We start from the raw sequence: 13,298 nt of genomic DNA, 5'->3' as shown, positions 1-13,298 counted from the left end.
ATCCTTCAAGTGTATTTCAGTGTGGTAAGAAACGTCAGGAAGAGAAAATTTGAAAATGTACAGAAAATCTCTTTAAAATGTCATTCTTTATAGCATTTGTTGGTAGTATTTCTTGAAAACTATTCGTGTAGTTCCTGCAAAGGCATTTCAGTTGATTCATAATTTGAAAACCTTATGTGTCAATCAGTGTAAACATAAAAGCCTTCAACAACCTAAATTAAGCCAAAGAATTGGAAGGCTGTTGTGTAATATTAATCAAAGTGCTAGGGTTTTTTTTTGCAGGAAGTCAAAATGTCTCTCTGTCATGATGCTTGTATATGTTTAAATGTATAATTATTGTGTGATACTGTAATAACAAATGTGTTTAACTTCTTCTGAAGGTGAGGGTGGTGAGATCATCTCCACCAAGTTCACAGTTCAAAGCCACATTTCAGGAGTCTTACCAGGTCTATAAACGTTACCAGATGGTTATTCACAAGGACCCACCTGATAAACCAACTATAAATCAGGTCAGAAGGCCAAATGAATTTTATGCAAAGCTCAGCTTCCCCTCCATTTTATGTGTCTTGCATAGATTCTAGGAGAAGCAAACATGGATTTTATATTCATTTTATACTCAGGGGAATGTAGAATACTCTATCAAATAAAATCAACATTCTGAAAGTGCAAACTTTTGATATCTCTTTGCTAGTGCCACAAATATTTGGTGTTAATTGCAGACTGAAGAGCTTAGAAAGTTACACGGGTATGATACTGAGTAAGAGATGGAGGAGATGAAGCTTTTGGAGATAGATGTTGTGGGCCATATAAATAGAAATTTCCTAGGAAATAAAAATGGCTGGGCACTTAGCCTGATAAGTAGTCACACTGGCTGTGTTTTGAATGCATCCCTACAGAGGAACAAACATGAGAGGCCAACATGTGAGCGAAGGAATCATCGCACAAACAAATTGTTTAAGGTTTGCAGAAGTTGTATAAACCACTTCAAGAAGTGATTAGTGCACTCCATCTAAATTGCACATCTTTACTGCTTCTTGTAATGTCTAGGCAGCGTGTAATAGTTAACTCGTGTCAGGCATATTGCCTCTCAAGCAGTTAAAAAAATAAATAAATGAATAAATAAATAATTCTGGAGTTTAGAGGAAAAAAGTACATAGCAAGAATATAGAACTGCTAAACTGGGGACAATAAGTGATATGCCATTAAAAATAATACATTTTAAAAATTCTTGAGGTTGTACAATGAAAATACAAATTTTAGTTGATTTGTTAGGTACTTGGTCAAAAAATAGGTCTAGGAAACCGGTGCTTTGGAGTGTTCTAGTTTTACAGAACTTTTATTCTTTCATGGAGCTATCAGCAGTCAGCTTAAGGTTAGTGTTAGTTCCCATATATACTTTTCCCTATAGGAGCTCTACTTTTTAAAGTCGAATACTGACTTCAGAGGCTTTGAAATGGATAGGAGGAGATCTTTCACTAGCCTTACCTTCAGAAGCATATTTGATTCTATGCACTCAAAATAGTATGCTTGTATTTTCCTTGCTCTGAAGGTGAGGTTAGTACCTGTCTCCTTTGAGGACCCACAGTTCAAATCATCCTTCAACCAGTCAGCCACTTTATTTGCCAAGTATCAGATGGCTATACACAAGGACACACCTTCTGAATGTGGCGAAAATGAGGTACAGTTCACTGCATGCGCCTTCACAAAAACATTTTTTACTGTAAAAAATGTGGGAAATGCTATCTCCTAGAATGATTCCAAACGTTAAAACATGGAGTTTCAATCTGGGAGGGAAAATGTATTTTCGAGCGAGCTTCCGTGGCTTTGAGTAAGCTTCTGTTGTAGGCTTCGGCCCAGGGGAAGCTGAACTGAAGAGGGAGGGAGTATGTGTTATCATAACTCACTACTAACACTTATTTTTAGTTAAGTAGAATTGTTTGTACATGATTTGCAAAGAGGTTAGGGAGAGATTTCTGTTGGAAATGGGATAATGGTATGGAAATGCCTTTTTGATGACAAGCATCTTCCACTTTAAAGTCATTTGTTACTTCTTTCATCTTTGTCCATAAGTTTTCTGTGTTTCACTTAATAGGTTAAGGTTTTAAAAATCTCAATTTCATTCACGTTCCATTGTTAAGCATACCTCTTAATTAGATTTCAGCTTTGCAGTAGAAATAGTACAAAAATACTGCCATCAACTGGTTGCCTTAGATATAATGAGAGTACACTATATATGAATAAGGCTGCTTTTAAAATAGAAAAAGGTGTTTGCATGATTCTAATCCTATTATATTAAGGTTAAAAATAATAATAAAACACTAGTGAGGTTCTAAACAAGCAGCAAGTCTTTGGTTCTTTGGCAGGTGCCCCAGCGTTTTCGTTAGCAGAATTAACGAATTTGGTATTTTGGATCTCTCCTTTCTATCTGCTGCAAATATAAGACTTCAATATTGATCAATTCTGTCAGACCTTTTGGTTCTTGAGAGCAAGACTTGCAGAAGTGATACCTAGCGAGCTGTGGCTGCTTTCCAGGTAGAATAATAAAACCATATAATCATTTTTGGCTTTAGCTCAAAAGAATGTACGGGGAGCATTTTTGTAAGATCTGTGTAATGCTACTGTGGGAAACCATAAACTCTACTTCACTTTGTTTTGTAAAATAGTAGGACTCATAACAATAAGTACTAGTCTCTGCCTTTTTCTTAATTACTGACATAAATGAGGTTAATTATAATCCGGTAAAATTGGAAACGTTGAGAAAGTCTGAGCTATTTACTGGATTGGTAACATGCATTACCTGGGCTGATCTGGGACCTCATTTGCCTGCTACAATGAATGTATTTCAGCCTTATTGCTGAGACAGAACATGTAATCAAGCGTGCTTTTGCTCTGAAAACTTACTGCAAAGAGAGAGTGGTGAGAACCTCCTAATTTTATATTTTCTTTGTTCAGAATTACAGATGATTTTTAATACACTGCTTACTCCCCTCATGAAGAATCAAGGGCACTATCACCAGGGCTGCCTGCAGTTCAGTTCTGAATGGCATCTGGCACTTGGTTCATCACGCCCTGTTTGGTCAGAGCGCATGGCTTGTCTTAGGCTTGGATTTGATAGCCCTAATCACCCATATATACATATATATTAATCTTTTGATTACAAACTGAGGGAGTCTAGAGGATTAAAGCTGTTTAAAGATGCACATTAAAAATTTCCACCCCATTAAGGTGTAAAGTCTAACACAAGTTAATTCCTAATGAGGAAGGAGATGGATTTCTCTTCATGCTGCTAGAAGTTCACCGGGTTTTTATCTTCCTGTTTTTCCCTGTTACTTGTCATAGGTGTTTCTTCTTTTTCTCTGGCATCATGTTTGTGCAGGCTTAGTACAATATTCCAGGGGAGACAGGAACTTCTCTGAATCTTCCAGTAAGTGTAAAAACTCAGTCTGGTGCTGGTGGGTTTTGATACAGATCCTTCTAAAACACTAGAAATCGTGTTAGGTGTGTTCATCTGACTGTCTGGTTAAGAAGGTCTTGCTGTTCGCAGTTATTAGGCACCAAAGCACAGTCACCTCAATCAACTGATCCCTGGAGGAAGTAGACTGAAGAATACATTACACAAAATGTATTTTTGCGTAGGTTAGAAGCCGTAATACTGAAGTTTTGTAGGAGGAGAATTACTGGAGTCTCTTCTAAGAACAGAAGATAGTAAGTAGGGTAAAACTGGTCCAAGTTTTTTAGAAGGACAGTGGAAAGTACTGTTTGAAAGACCTCAAATTTTTTCTTCCTCTTTTTCAGACTTTGTAATATATCATACAGACATTATGGAGCCAAGTAATTTTTTAAGTAAAGGTAGAATGAAATTCTGTCCTATACACAGGGCTTTTTTCAGGGCAGTAACAAGTCTGCTTTGGGTTTTAAACTGGCAAACATCCAGGAATTTTTTGGATCTAAAATTAAATCTATCTTTTAATCTGTGCAAGCTAATATAACTGTGTGTGGCTGATGAACCTCCTTCGCTGATAAGCCTCCATTTCAGGGAGAGTCCTGCACACTTTCGTGTTTGGAAAGCTTCTAGTTTAGGAAAAGTATTTAATTTACATTTGGCTGAACACTTCACATTCAGAAACCTGCCTGTATTTAAATTCATAATCCAACAAAAATTATTGTGGGTCATATTAACAAGTTCTTTTTGGAATATATTATTAAATTGTTGGCATTGCACTATACTGTCTGCCTGTATGATCTACTAGACTAGCTTTAATATTAACAGTATTATATTAAAAGGCAATTTTAGGAATAGACTTATAATTCTGGTGATTTGAAAATAACACTAATGTGGAAAGTTATATAAAAAAAAAAAGTCACAATATTAACATAAGGTACGTGAACTGTGAAGATGATTATTGCTCAATGAATGTGAAAGAAGGCCCTCTTTTTGCACCTATGCAATGTGTATGTATCTTTTGATCGAGATTTTTATATGATGGGGGGGACTTCAGTATGGGCAATGCATGAAAGGCTTAACGCCAAATCTTACTTAGAACTTTTAGGCACTCTCTGCTTAGTGCCATGCTGACACCATTGGTAACTGGTGTTTCAGTGCCTTCAGGCCAGTGGGTCTTTTGGGATTTTCCTTTCACCTCCTGACTTCCACTGCTTTGGAATCTCTGATGGAGACCTCAGTTGTAAGCTCATGGGTGCCACATTGTGCCTCTTTTTTTTTTTTTTTTTCCTCCCTTGCTGCTACTGCCACTGATTTGACCCTTGATGGATAATAGCTGGGATTTTTTTTTCATTTGTAATTTTAGAATTACTTGTGTACTGTGAGAGGTAACACACATTTTGAAAAAAATACATTGGTAAAGCTTTTATCTTGGAAGTCTAAATATTTAGGAATCAGAAAACCTCTCTTGGGGTTTGTTACTCCAAGTTTCACTGTCAGCTTAACAAGCCCTTAACAAACCCCCTGCGTTCTTCATTTTAATTTAACCTGTGGTCTCTTCAAACCACAGCTTGCTGTGTGTTTATGGTCTATGTGTGACAGAATAAGTGAAGATCTTCTGCTTAAGGACGTACAGGAGTTTATTAAGTGCTAAGTGAAATACTAGAAAACAAACCTTTCTTGTAGAAAAGGTCCTGTCTTTTTTTTTTTTCAATGCAGTTTATTTTTGATGAGCATAGGATTCATTTATTAGTTCCGGTTCATCGAAGTGGATATTTTCTGGAAATTCACAGCTACAGCAGTTCTAAGACTGAATTCCACTTGTGACTAAAGCCTTGTACATTATATATTCTGGTCCTTTAGCTATTAAAATATAGTCAGGTTCTGACACCAGTTTACCTTAGTAAGTTTAAAAAGAAAAAAAAAACTGAAAAGTTCAACTTTCTATAGCAAAATAAATAAATAAAAGCAATTTGCAGTTGTGTTTTACGTTTAAAGAGAAGTAATTATTCTGCTACAGTATCTGATTTAGCATCCTTTAGTCTTGTCCATGGCTTTCTATCATTGAAAATATATCTCCTTTAAAAACATATTGCTTTTTCTCCCCTTTATTCCTCTACTCAGTTACTATTTTTTTCCAGTTTTCTCATTCTTCAGTGATGTTTCGAAGACAGTGGTTTTCTTAACTTTTTGGCAGCATTTCTTAGCACAGCTTGTATTGATACAGGGCTATCTACTTCTTATTTCTGAACCTCTCTTTCTTCTTGTAATTTAATCTTTGTGCAATGTTGTTTTTCCAAAACTGAACTATTATATCTTCAGTAACTCCTCGCTTGCTGTCTGTATTTAACTTTGGCCAGTCATACTCTGCTGGATAATTTGGCCATCAAACAGCGTTTTGTCCCTTGTGTTAATTTAAGCCAAACTTGGAAAATGGTACTTGTTTTACCACTCTGATAATCTAGTTTAAGGCATTGAATAACTTCTGGTGGTGCAGGGTTTTGCAGAATCATGTATTTTCAATGTTTTGGCAAAAGCCTTGTTTGTTTATTCTTTATCTGGAGTCGTGCTTACTCTAAGGTGGTCTTTGGCTGCTAGCCTGGTGTAATGCAAGTGCTTGATAGTAATCTTGCAATCTGTTTTAAAGCTTGAAAATGGGGGGTGGGAGAGAGAATGTGAGAATTTCTTTTGGGCCGGTTGGTTTGGATGTGCTCAGTGTGCTTAGATTTCTGTGAGGAGGCTTCAGTAAAATTGGGCCAGCCGAGGAGGCTGCGTCCACCCACCTTGCTCTTGTGTAGATGTAGCATCTGCCATGCCATGCTGACCTTTTGTCAGAAAGGTCAAGATTAGATTACATCATGCCATGAGTATTGCTGCTAACGTGTTTACAGTCACTGCTCATACAAATTTTGAGGTACAAGTCTGCAAACTAAGTCTAGTTTACTGCATTCAGTTTGAGTATCACAGCGTTGGTGTGCAGGAAGAGCAGTTCGGGTGAATGCATCTACCAGTGTGTAGGCCTCAAATTTTTGTTTGAGCTTTTGCTGGAGAGAGGCAGCACTGAGCCCTCACAGATCCAGTGGCTTCTGTCAGAGCTAACCAAAGGGAGTGTAGAAATGGAGTAGCAGTGTTAAACCTGCACCAGGTCCCAGTGGTGCTCTGGCCCCTGAGGTGAGGAGTACCCGCCATTGCTGTGGGGGCAGTGTCACCATCCTCAGTGCTGAGTAGATAATGTGGTAAAGTAGAAGTAAGTTTGTGATCAGCCAAGTAAGATCCTATTCTAGGAACCATTTTAAGCATCTTCTTGCTGCTGTAATCATAAATAACATAGCTTGTGAGTGAAAATGTTTCAAATCTCTGGTTTTGTCTTGACGTAAATGCTGCAACTCTTTTCTGTATAGGTTTTTCATCTACTGATTATCCTCTCTTGTCTTTTTTTGGTGTCTGGTATAAATCGAACTTCTCTTGAAAACCTTCTGAAAACCCTCAAAACCCTTTAGTCAGCCTCAGAACTGGCCTGCTTGTCCCTGTGCTTCGGAGGGCAGTCAGCTGCTGGTGGCCAGCAAAGTAAGAGGTGCCTAATGGCACTTGTGTTGGTGTGGTTTTACTGAATGGGTTGGTGTCCTGAGGAGAAACACAGCAAACCACTCTCTAATTAAAAGTTGCTCTTAAATAGTGCTGTGGAAGAGCTGATTTTTCAGTTTTTCCTCTGTGGGAACACAAAGCTGTATTATGCTGCTATGTAAATGCAGTTATCTGCTTTCTGAGTAATATATTGTTATCTTTAAATGAGTCGTTGGGGAAATCTGAAGAATTAGGGGAAACCCCAACAGGTTATTAAGTGGGAAAGTATTAATAGCTGAATGAATTAAGATACAGGCATGGAAAATAGATGTATTGCCTATTGAACAAGTTTATCCAAGGCTACTCTTGGATTAACCAAGCCCAAAAAGTGCTTGGTTTTGGAAGAGGTGGAAATGCGCAAGGGTAGAACCTGTGCTAGTGTTTGTCACATTCTCTGCACTTCCTCTGGCCTTTTTTCTTTTTGGAAGTAGTGTGCACAGATCTCTTTCTCTGGTCCAAGATGATAGTTCTTGTGCACTTTCAAATACAGCCCTTGTTTGCCAGCATTTATTCTTTCTTGATAAAGTAGTGGAAGACTGTATTCATGTTCAGTATGTGGATCTGTGTGGAGCTTATAAAAATCCACAATGTAATCAATTGCAAGAACTTATTTACACATCTACAAGTTACATTTATTTTTTTCTGCTTGGGTGGTAGGTTTATTTATATTCTGAAAGATTCGAGCTGTAATGAAGAAAAATTGTGAAAATGTAACCTGGGAAAACCTGAATAAGGGCAACTTCTATAATGAACAGAGAGGCGATACCAGGCTGAGCATCCTTTGGTTAAAGAGGCATTGTTTCCCTGTATTTCAGTGCAGGATCAGTTGGAACACAAAGCTGATCAGCAGATCAAGAGTACCATGATTGTTCAAATAAATTTTATGAATGACACTTTGTCCCCTCTTTTTTTTTTTTTTTCAATTGTCAGAAGAAATATAATGAGTCGTTATAATATAGCTTTGTCTTAATTTCTACACAGCAAAATGGACAAATGTGGTTTTGTGATCTGGAGGTTTTGGGATGTTGAGCAACTTGCATTTTAATAGCATTTGATTATTTTGCTGGATGATGTAGTAACATATGCTCACTATTGGTCTGTAAGAGCAGTAGTCTTTATTTAGTAATCTTTATAAGACTTTCTGCATATAATACTGCATACTGCAGTTGATCTGTATTAAAATATCTTTAATTTGTTACAAAGGCACTTCAGTTATTCTTTGTATTTAGAAGTCAACTTTGGATCATCCAAACTTGATGTATTCTCATAAATGCACATTAACTACTTGTTCTTTCATTGATGTTTTTCCAGCGCTTGATCTGTCTGTATTGAATGTGGAGTAGTACATAAAAGAAAAAAGCTGTGCTGCTATTGCAAACATTTATTATCAGATATTTATTCCATTAGCAATGTAAGAATAGCTGTATGTTGGCTATTAATTTGTTATAATAATGAATCTTGATTTATGCTTACAGCAGATTTCATCAGCTCTGACAGCTTCTATTTTCCTTTGGTGCTGGAGTTAAGTCAACTGTTATCCCCAAACAAAGCAGAATTGAAATACATTTTTCTTTCCAGTGTAGTAGAAATAATTACATTTTTTGTAATTGCTTTTTATATATGTTTTCAATTAGCTGGAGTAGAGAACATGAAAGTAGAATTCTTTAACTTTTCAAATGGTTATTTAAATGATGACAGCTAGCGGATTTGAATGGATAGGCATTTGAATTCCAGGCAGGTTTTTGCTCCAAAGTCCTTGCTAAGACTACAGATGAAGCCACGTAACCAATTCTGTGCTTCGTGGCGCTGTTGTGCTGATACCTGGGTTTTGGCCACTTGAAGAAAACCTGCAGAATAATGTATGGAATAATGTTGTGAGAAGAAGAGAGAAGAGTGAACTTTGTCTCCTGCAGCTCTAGAGACAGAAATGCTTTGGTGATGGAATCAAGCACAGATGCCCCATGGTGCAGCAGAGATAGCTTGCTCTACTGGCGTGTCACTGCCTCTCTGCTGGGGCTGCCTCAAGAGAGGAAGAGTATGAGAGTAACCAGTGTTTTATCCTTTAGCTTCATCGAATTACAGCAGAAAAATCTGAAAACAAGACAGAAACCCTAGCTGGGTCCAAAGGCTAGGCTGGCTCTTCAGATGTGAAGCTGGATTTAAGGAAGCTTAGTAGCAGATCTGCTTTGTGAAGACAAATCCTGATTTGCAAACGTTTCAACTCTTGCTTGACAGCAAGATACCTGGGTTTCTGCATAGGAAATGCAGGGGGGGCTTTGCAGAATATAAATCACCTGGAGGATTTCTGTGGTCCAACCTGCCCAGCTTTGGGGTGATTAACTGAAACATTTTGGAACATTTTGATACCTGCTTGCCCTAAATCTGAGGTGTTAAAATGCATTTCTGGGTATTTAAACGGTAGATGCAGATGTGGAGCTTCATCAGTCAAAATGTGGAGCTCTGCAGGCAGGGATAGTAAATAAAATGAATACTGTGAAAATATTTTTTCTGGGCCCTTTCATGCCAAGAGAGAAACTTTTTGATCCCAATAATGTACTCATTAGCTAATTTGGGCAGAACAAAGTAGCTCTCTACCAGTTCATCTCCATGAAGTGTCCATCTCACCAGACACATTGCATTTCTGACCCAATCTTGCCCTTTTTTTGAATCTATCTTGAGGTTGTCAACATAGTATCTGTCTTATATATTATGTGTTGTATATACATTAGAACATAAATATATACATTGGCTAATTCTGTTCTTTAGCTGTAATCAGTTCTTGTTGAAAAAAATAACAAGAGTGCTTGTAATTCCAAATGGAGTTTATTTAATAATATATTGCCATGTAAAAACCAAGCATTTTTTTCTTCCTGCCTCTTTGCTGGTGAACTGAATGATTGTGATGGGTTGTTTAAAACACTGCTACAATATACCTAGTTCATTAATGTGAATTTTTTTTATTTTTTTTGGTTTTAAGTCTGTTTACAGTAGATTTTGCCTTTAAGAAAAGGGCTGAAGTGTAACCAAAACAAGCTATGTGGCAGCTACACAAGTTAGAAAACATTTTCATAAATGATCATAAAAATTCGACGGTAGTTTCCAGAAAGAGCCAGAGTGAACAGTTTATTGCTGTTGAGGCCTACTGAAGCAAGCATTTTATTTAACTTTTCACGGGTGTTTTATAATGACAAGCTTGTAGAAAAATAGTACGTGTCTCAGTTCCGCCTGCAGAGCGAGCTGGACGCTCTCTTTACTTCGTGCTTAACTAAATATTTGTCTTGGAAGAAAAGAATTTATCAACACACAAAAGATACACTGTTTGGAAAGGTGCAAGAAATTACTGAAATAGGTATCGTTTTTTTTTTTTTTTTCCTTTTCCAGTTTCTTTAATTGCCTCCCAGAAATACACTTGCACTACTATAGGAAGCGGAGCGACCAGCCTAGGAAATGTCAGGGAGCGCCTTCTGATCGATTCCGGCAGCCAGCTCCCAGTTTTTAGGTCTCTTTAACCCAGTTTCCTATTTTTTTTTTGATTTTTTTTTTTTTCTAGCGAGAGAATTCTGGGGAAAAAATCGAGCCTTTGTGGTCATTGTTATCTGCCTTAGCTTGCCCAGGCAGCAGTACGTTTTCATAATGCTCTTGAATGGGCTCTTTTATCAGCTCAGTCGCTGACAGCGCTAATCTGATGCCTGGCTCCTCGTGGTGGGCTGCTGCTGCCGCAGAACGTCTCGCTTCAGTTACCTTGCACTTCAGGTCTCCGATAAACCTAATTTTAAATCCAAGAGCACTTTTTGGATCGGCCTGATTCTTTCAGTGTGCTCGCGTGGCCTCGTGGCTGCAGTGCTGTGGATCCAGGCCCTGTGAGCCAAAGAATTTAGGTGCCTGGTCAACTGAGCGACTCGTCCCCACTGTTTCAGGTCAGAGTTTTTACATCCCGGCTTACGTGGTTTTCCTAATTTTGACACTGAGTTTTCTATGGATGTCCACATAAAATTAAAAAGAACTCCTTATTGTAGACTGAGGAATTTCCGTTATTTTGAGATTGTTTCTCTTGAACAGGCAAAGCCACAGTGAATCTGTCATCCCATAATGGAATCGAAATCATCATTATGAGGTGCAAGCTTTGTCCCATCACCAATCACTTGTTTCATTACTTCAATTCTTGGTCTGAAAACTATCATTAAGATACGCATTTAAACTTTAAATCCCTCTTTCTATGTTATCAAAAAATCAAAGATTTTCTCTGGAGCTGACCTACGCTAAATATGTCAGCTCCAGAATAAACGTTTGATTTTCCTGTTAACATAGGTCTACGGTGATGTTTCAAGGATAGTGGGATAGCTTGGCATCAGCTCTTCCTGTTAATCTTGTTTGATTTTGTCTCATTTTCTGTATTTTTACAGCACACACCATGTTACAGAGCATTGTTCGTTTCTCAGGTCGATTTCAGTCCAGTTGCCTGGAGAGTTTCTCATCCTTGTATTTTGCGGGTCAGTTACTAGGTTCGAGCCTCACAGAAGTTTGATTGAAATTTTTAGTTTGTTTGTTCATTATTTGAGTATTTTTCACTTTTGTCACTCTACAAGTGAAAACGAAGAAGGATAATTAATGCTTGAGAGCAGAAACATCTTTATTTTGAACTTGTAAGAGGCGATGATGTCTGGAAAGCACTCAAAATGGGGAAACTGCTCTTTTGGTGCCAGGCCGCTTGGGTTTCCAACATGTCAGCATCCACGGCATCTGAACATCCTCCCTCGTACAGCAGGTGTTAGCATTCTGGTTTTATTGCAGCTTTTTGAAGGTGTGCACGTGCTTGCACTCAAGCAGTTGTCTTCCTGCCTTTTTTCCCCCTCTGTTTTGATTCTTAGCAGTGTCCTTTTAGTCGTATTGGGTGTGCTTGAGTTTATTTCCCATTGGTCTTGTGGTGGCGATGGCTTCTTTATGGCAATTGAAATCGGTTTGCACCAGGGAAAGAATCTTGTGGATTTCATATATATAGTTTTTAAAAGACTGAAGCTTAAGTAATTCAGCTTGAAATGAAAATTAGGAGAGCGTGACTTTGTGAAAGGAATTCCAGTTGTGCTTGTGTGACAGATTGATTTATTTGGCATAAACACCAGCTCTTGACTGTGTTTCTTTCATGGTTTGTAGAATCATTTTTGAATTGTGTTCGTAATTATCCTACAGTATTAAAATGAGACTTTTTTAATTTAGAAAATGAATCTTACATTTATGTTAGTTTAAGTAGCTGTGTAGTCCAGGTATATTCCTGGGTTATGATGAAAGTGTTGTGGGTATGGGGGTGGGAGGAGAGAGTAAAGGCTGAGAAGACAATAGCAAAGGTCAGGAAATCTAAAATATTTGTTATTTTCCATCTCTATATGTCTTTAAATTCTTCCTTTTAAAGCAAAACATTTTCTTAAGTGACTTCTAGAAGAGATTCACAATCTGCTGAAATTTTCTAGCGCTTGGTTCAGAAAATGATCTGACCTGAGAACCTCGAGTATAAACAGATGAACTAATCTGCAATAAAACTTGCAGCGATTTCTCCCCATACGAGGGTGGTACAAATTCAAGTGCAGTTAATTTTTTCCTGGCCGCCAGTTGCAGCGCCCCCAGAAAGCTGAGTGATGCTGGGGTGTGCTTGGGGCGCCCTCCCCTGCCCCAAAACCCAGCAGGGCTGGGAGGATCGAGAAAACCATTTGAAAGGTGGTGCTGGCTCCGTTTTCTCACCCATAGGGTTTAACATAGGGTTTAACTTGCACTATAAAGCTAAAGTTACAGATTAAGAACTATCGGGGGTCTTCTGACATCAAAATGAGTAACACATGGCTTATCCTCCCGCTGGCTGTAAGGGCTGATGCACGAGCAGGGCAGGAATTTGTAAATCTCTGGTCTTTTTTTATGGGAACATAACTCGGTAATTCAGATTTTCAATTTTTTTTTCTTCAAGTATTGCCTGTTTTTTTTTTCCCCTTAATCTCTGACCGTACCCACCAAACCAATAAAAATTCTGGAATTGAATTAAGATCTCACAGGCATTTGTTTATCTAAATTCAATAATTTAGAGCATCCACCACGCTGGTGGTGAGGACATCTGAAATGGCTGATTGTAGGAAATGCCCGTTACCCTTGTCTTCAAGAGCAGCTTAATTGAAATTCATTGTTCATCCCAAAAGTTTGCTGTCCATTCACAGCTCAACTAGAATGCTGCTGTGTGTTGGAGAGGGAA

At 38.0% G+C, this 13,298-nt stretch overlaps 1 protein-coding gene across 6 annotated transcripts in view; it reads left to right on the top strand.

The window, feature by feature from the left end:
• The window catches only part of ATE1 (arginyltransferase 1), an 84,879-nt gene that overhangs the window by 12,565 nt on the left and 59,016 nt on the right, over positions 1 to 13,298 (top strand). For 4 of the 6 annotated variants that reach the window (XM_084525746.1, XM_084525741.1, XM_084525744.1 and 1 more), the window contains exon 7: positions 381 to 509. In XM_084525746.1, coding sequence (XP_084381872.1) covers positions 381 to 509 — 129 coding nt within the window. Of the gene's footprint in view, positions 1 to 380; positions 510 to 1,549; positions 1,679 to 13,298 lie in introns of all 6 variants that reach the window. The other 2 variants (XM_084525743.1, XM_084525742.1) reach the window with 1 other exon arrangement.

This window comes from Aythya ferina (assembly GCF_964211825.1).
Source record: "Aythya ferina genome assembly, chromosome: 7".
In the NCBI taxonomy this organism is placed as follows: Eukaryota; Metazoa; Chordata; class Aves; order Anseriformes; family Anatidae; genus Aythya; species Aythya ferina.
This window is presented reverse-complemented; position numbering and strand designations above follow the sequence as displayed.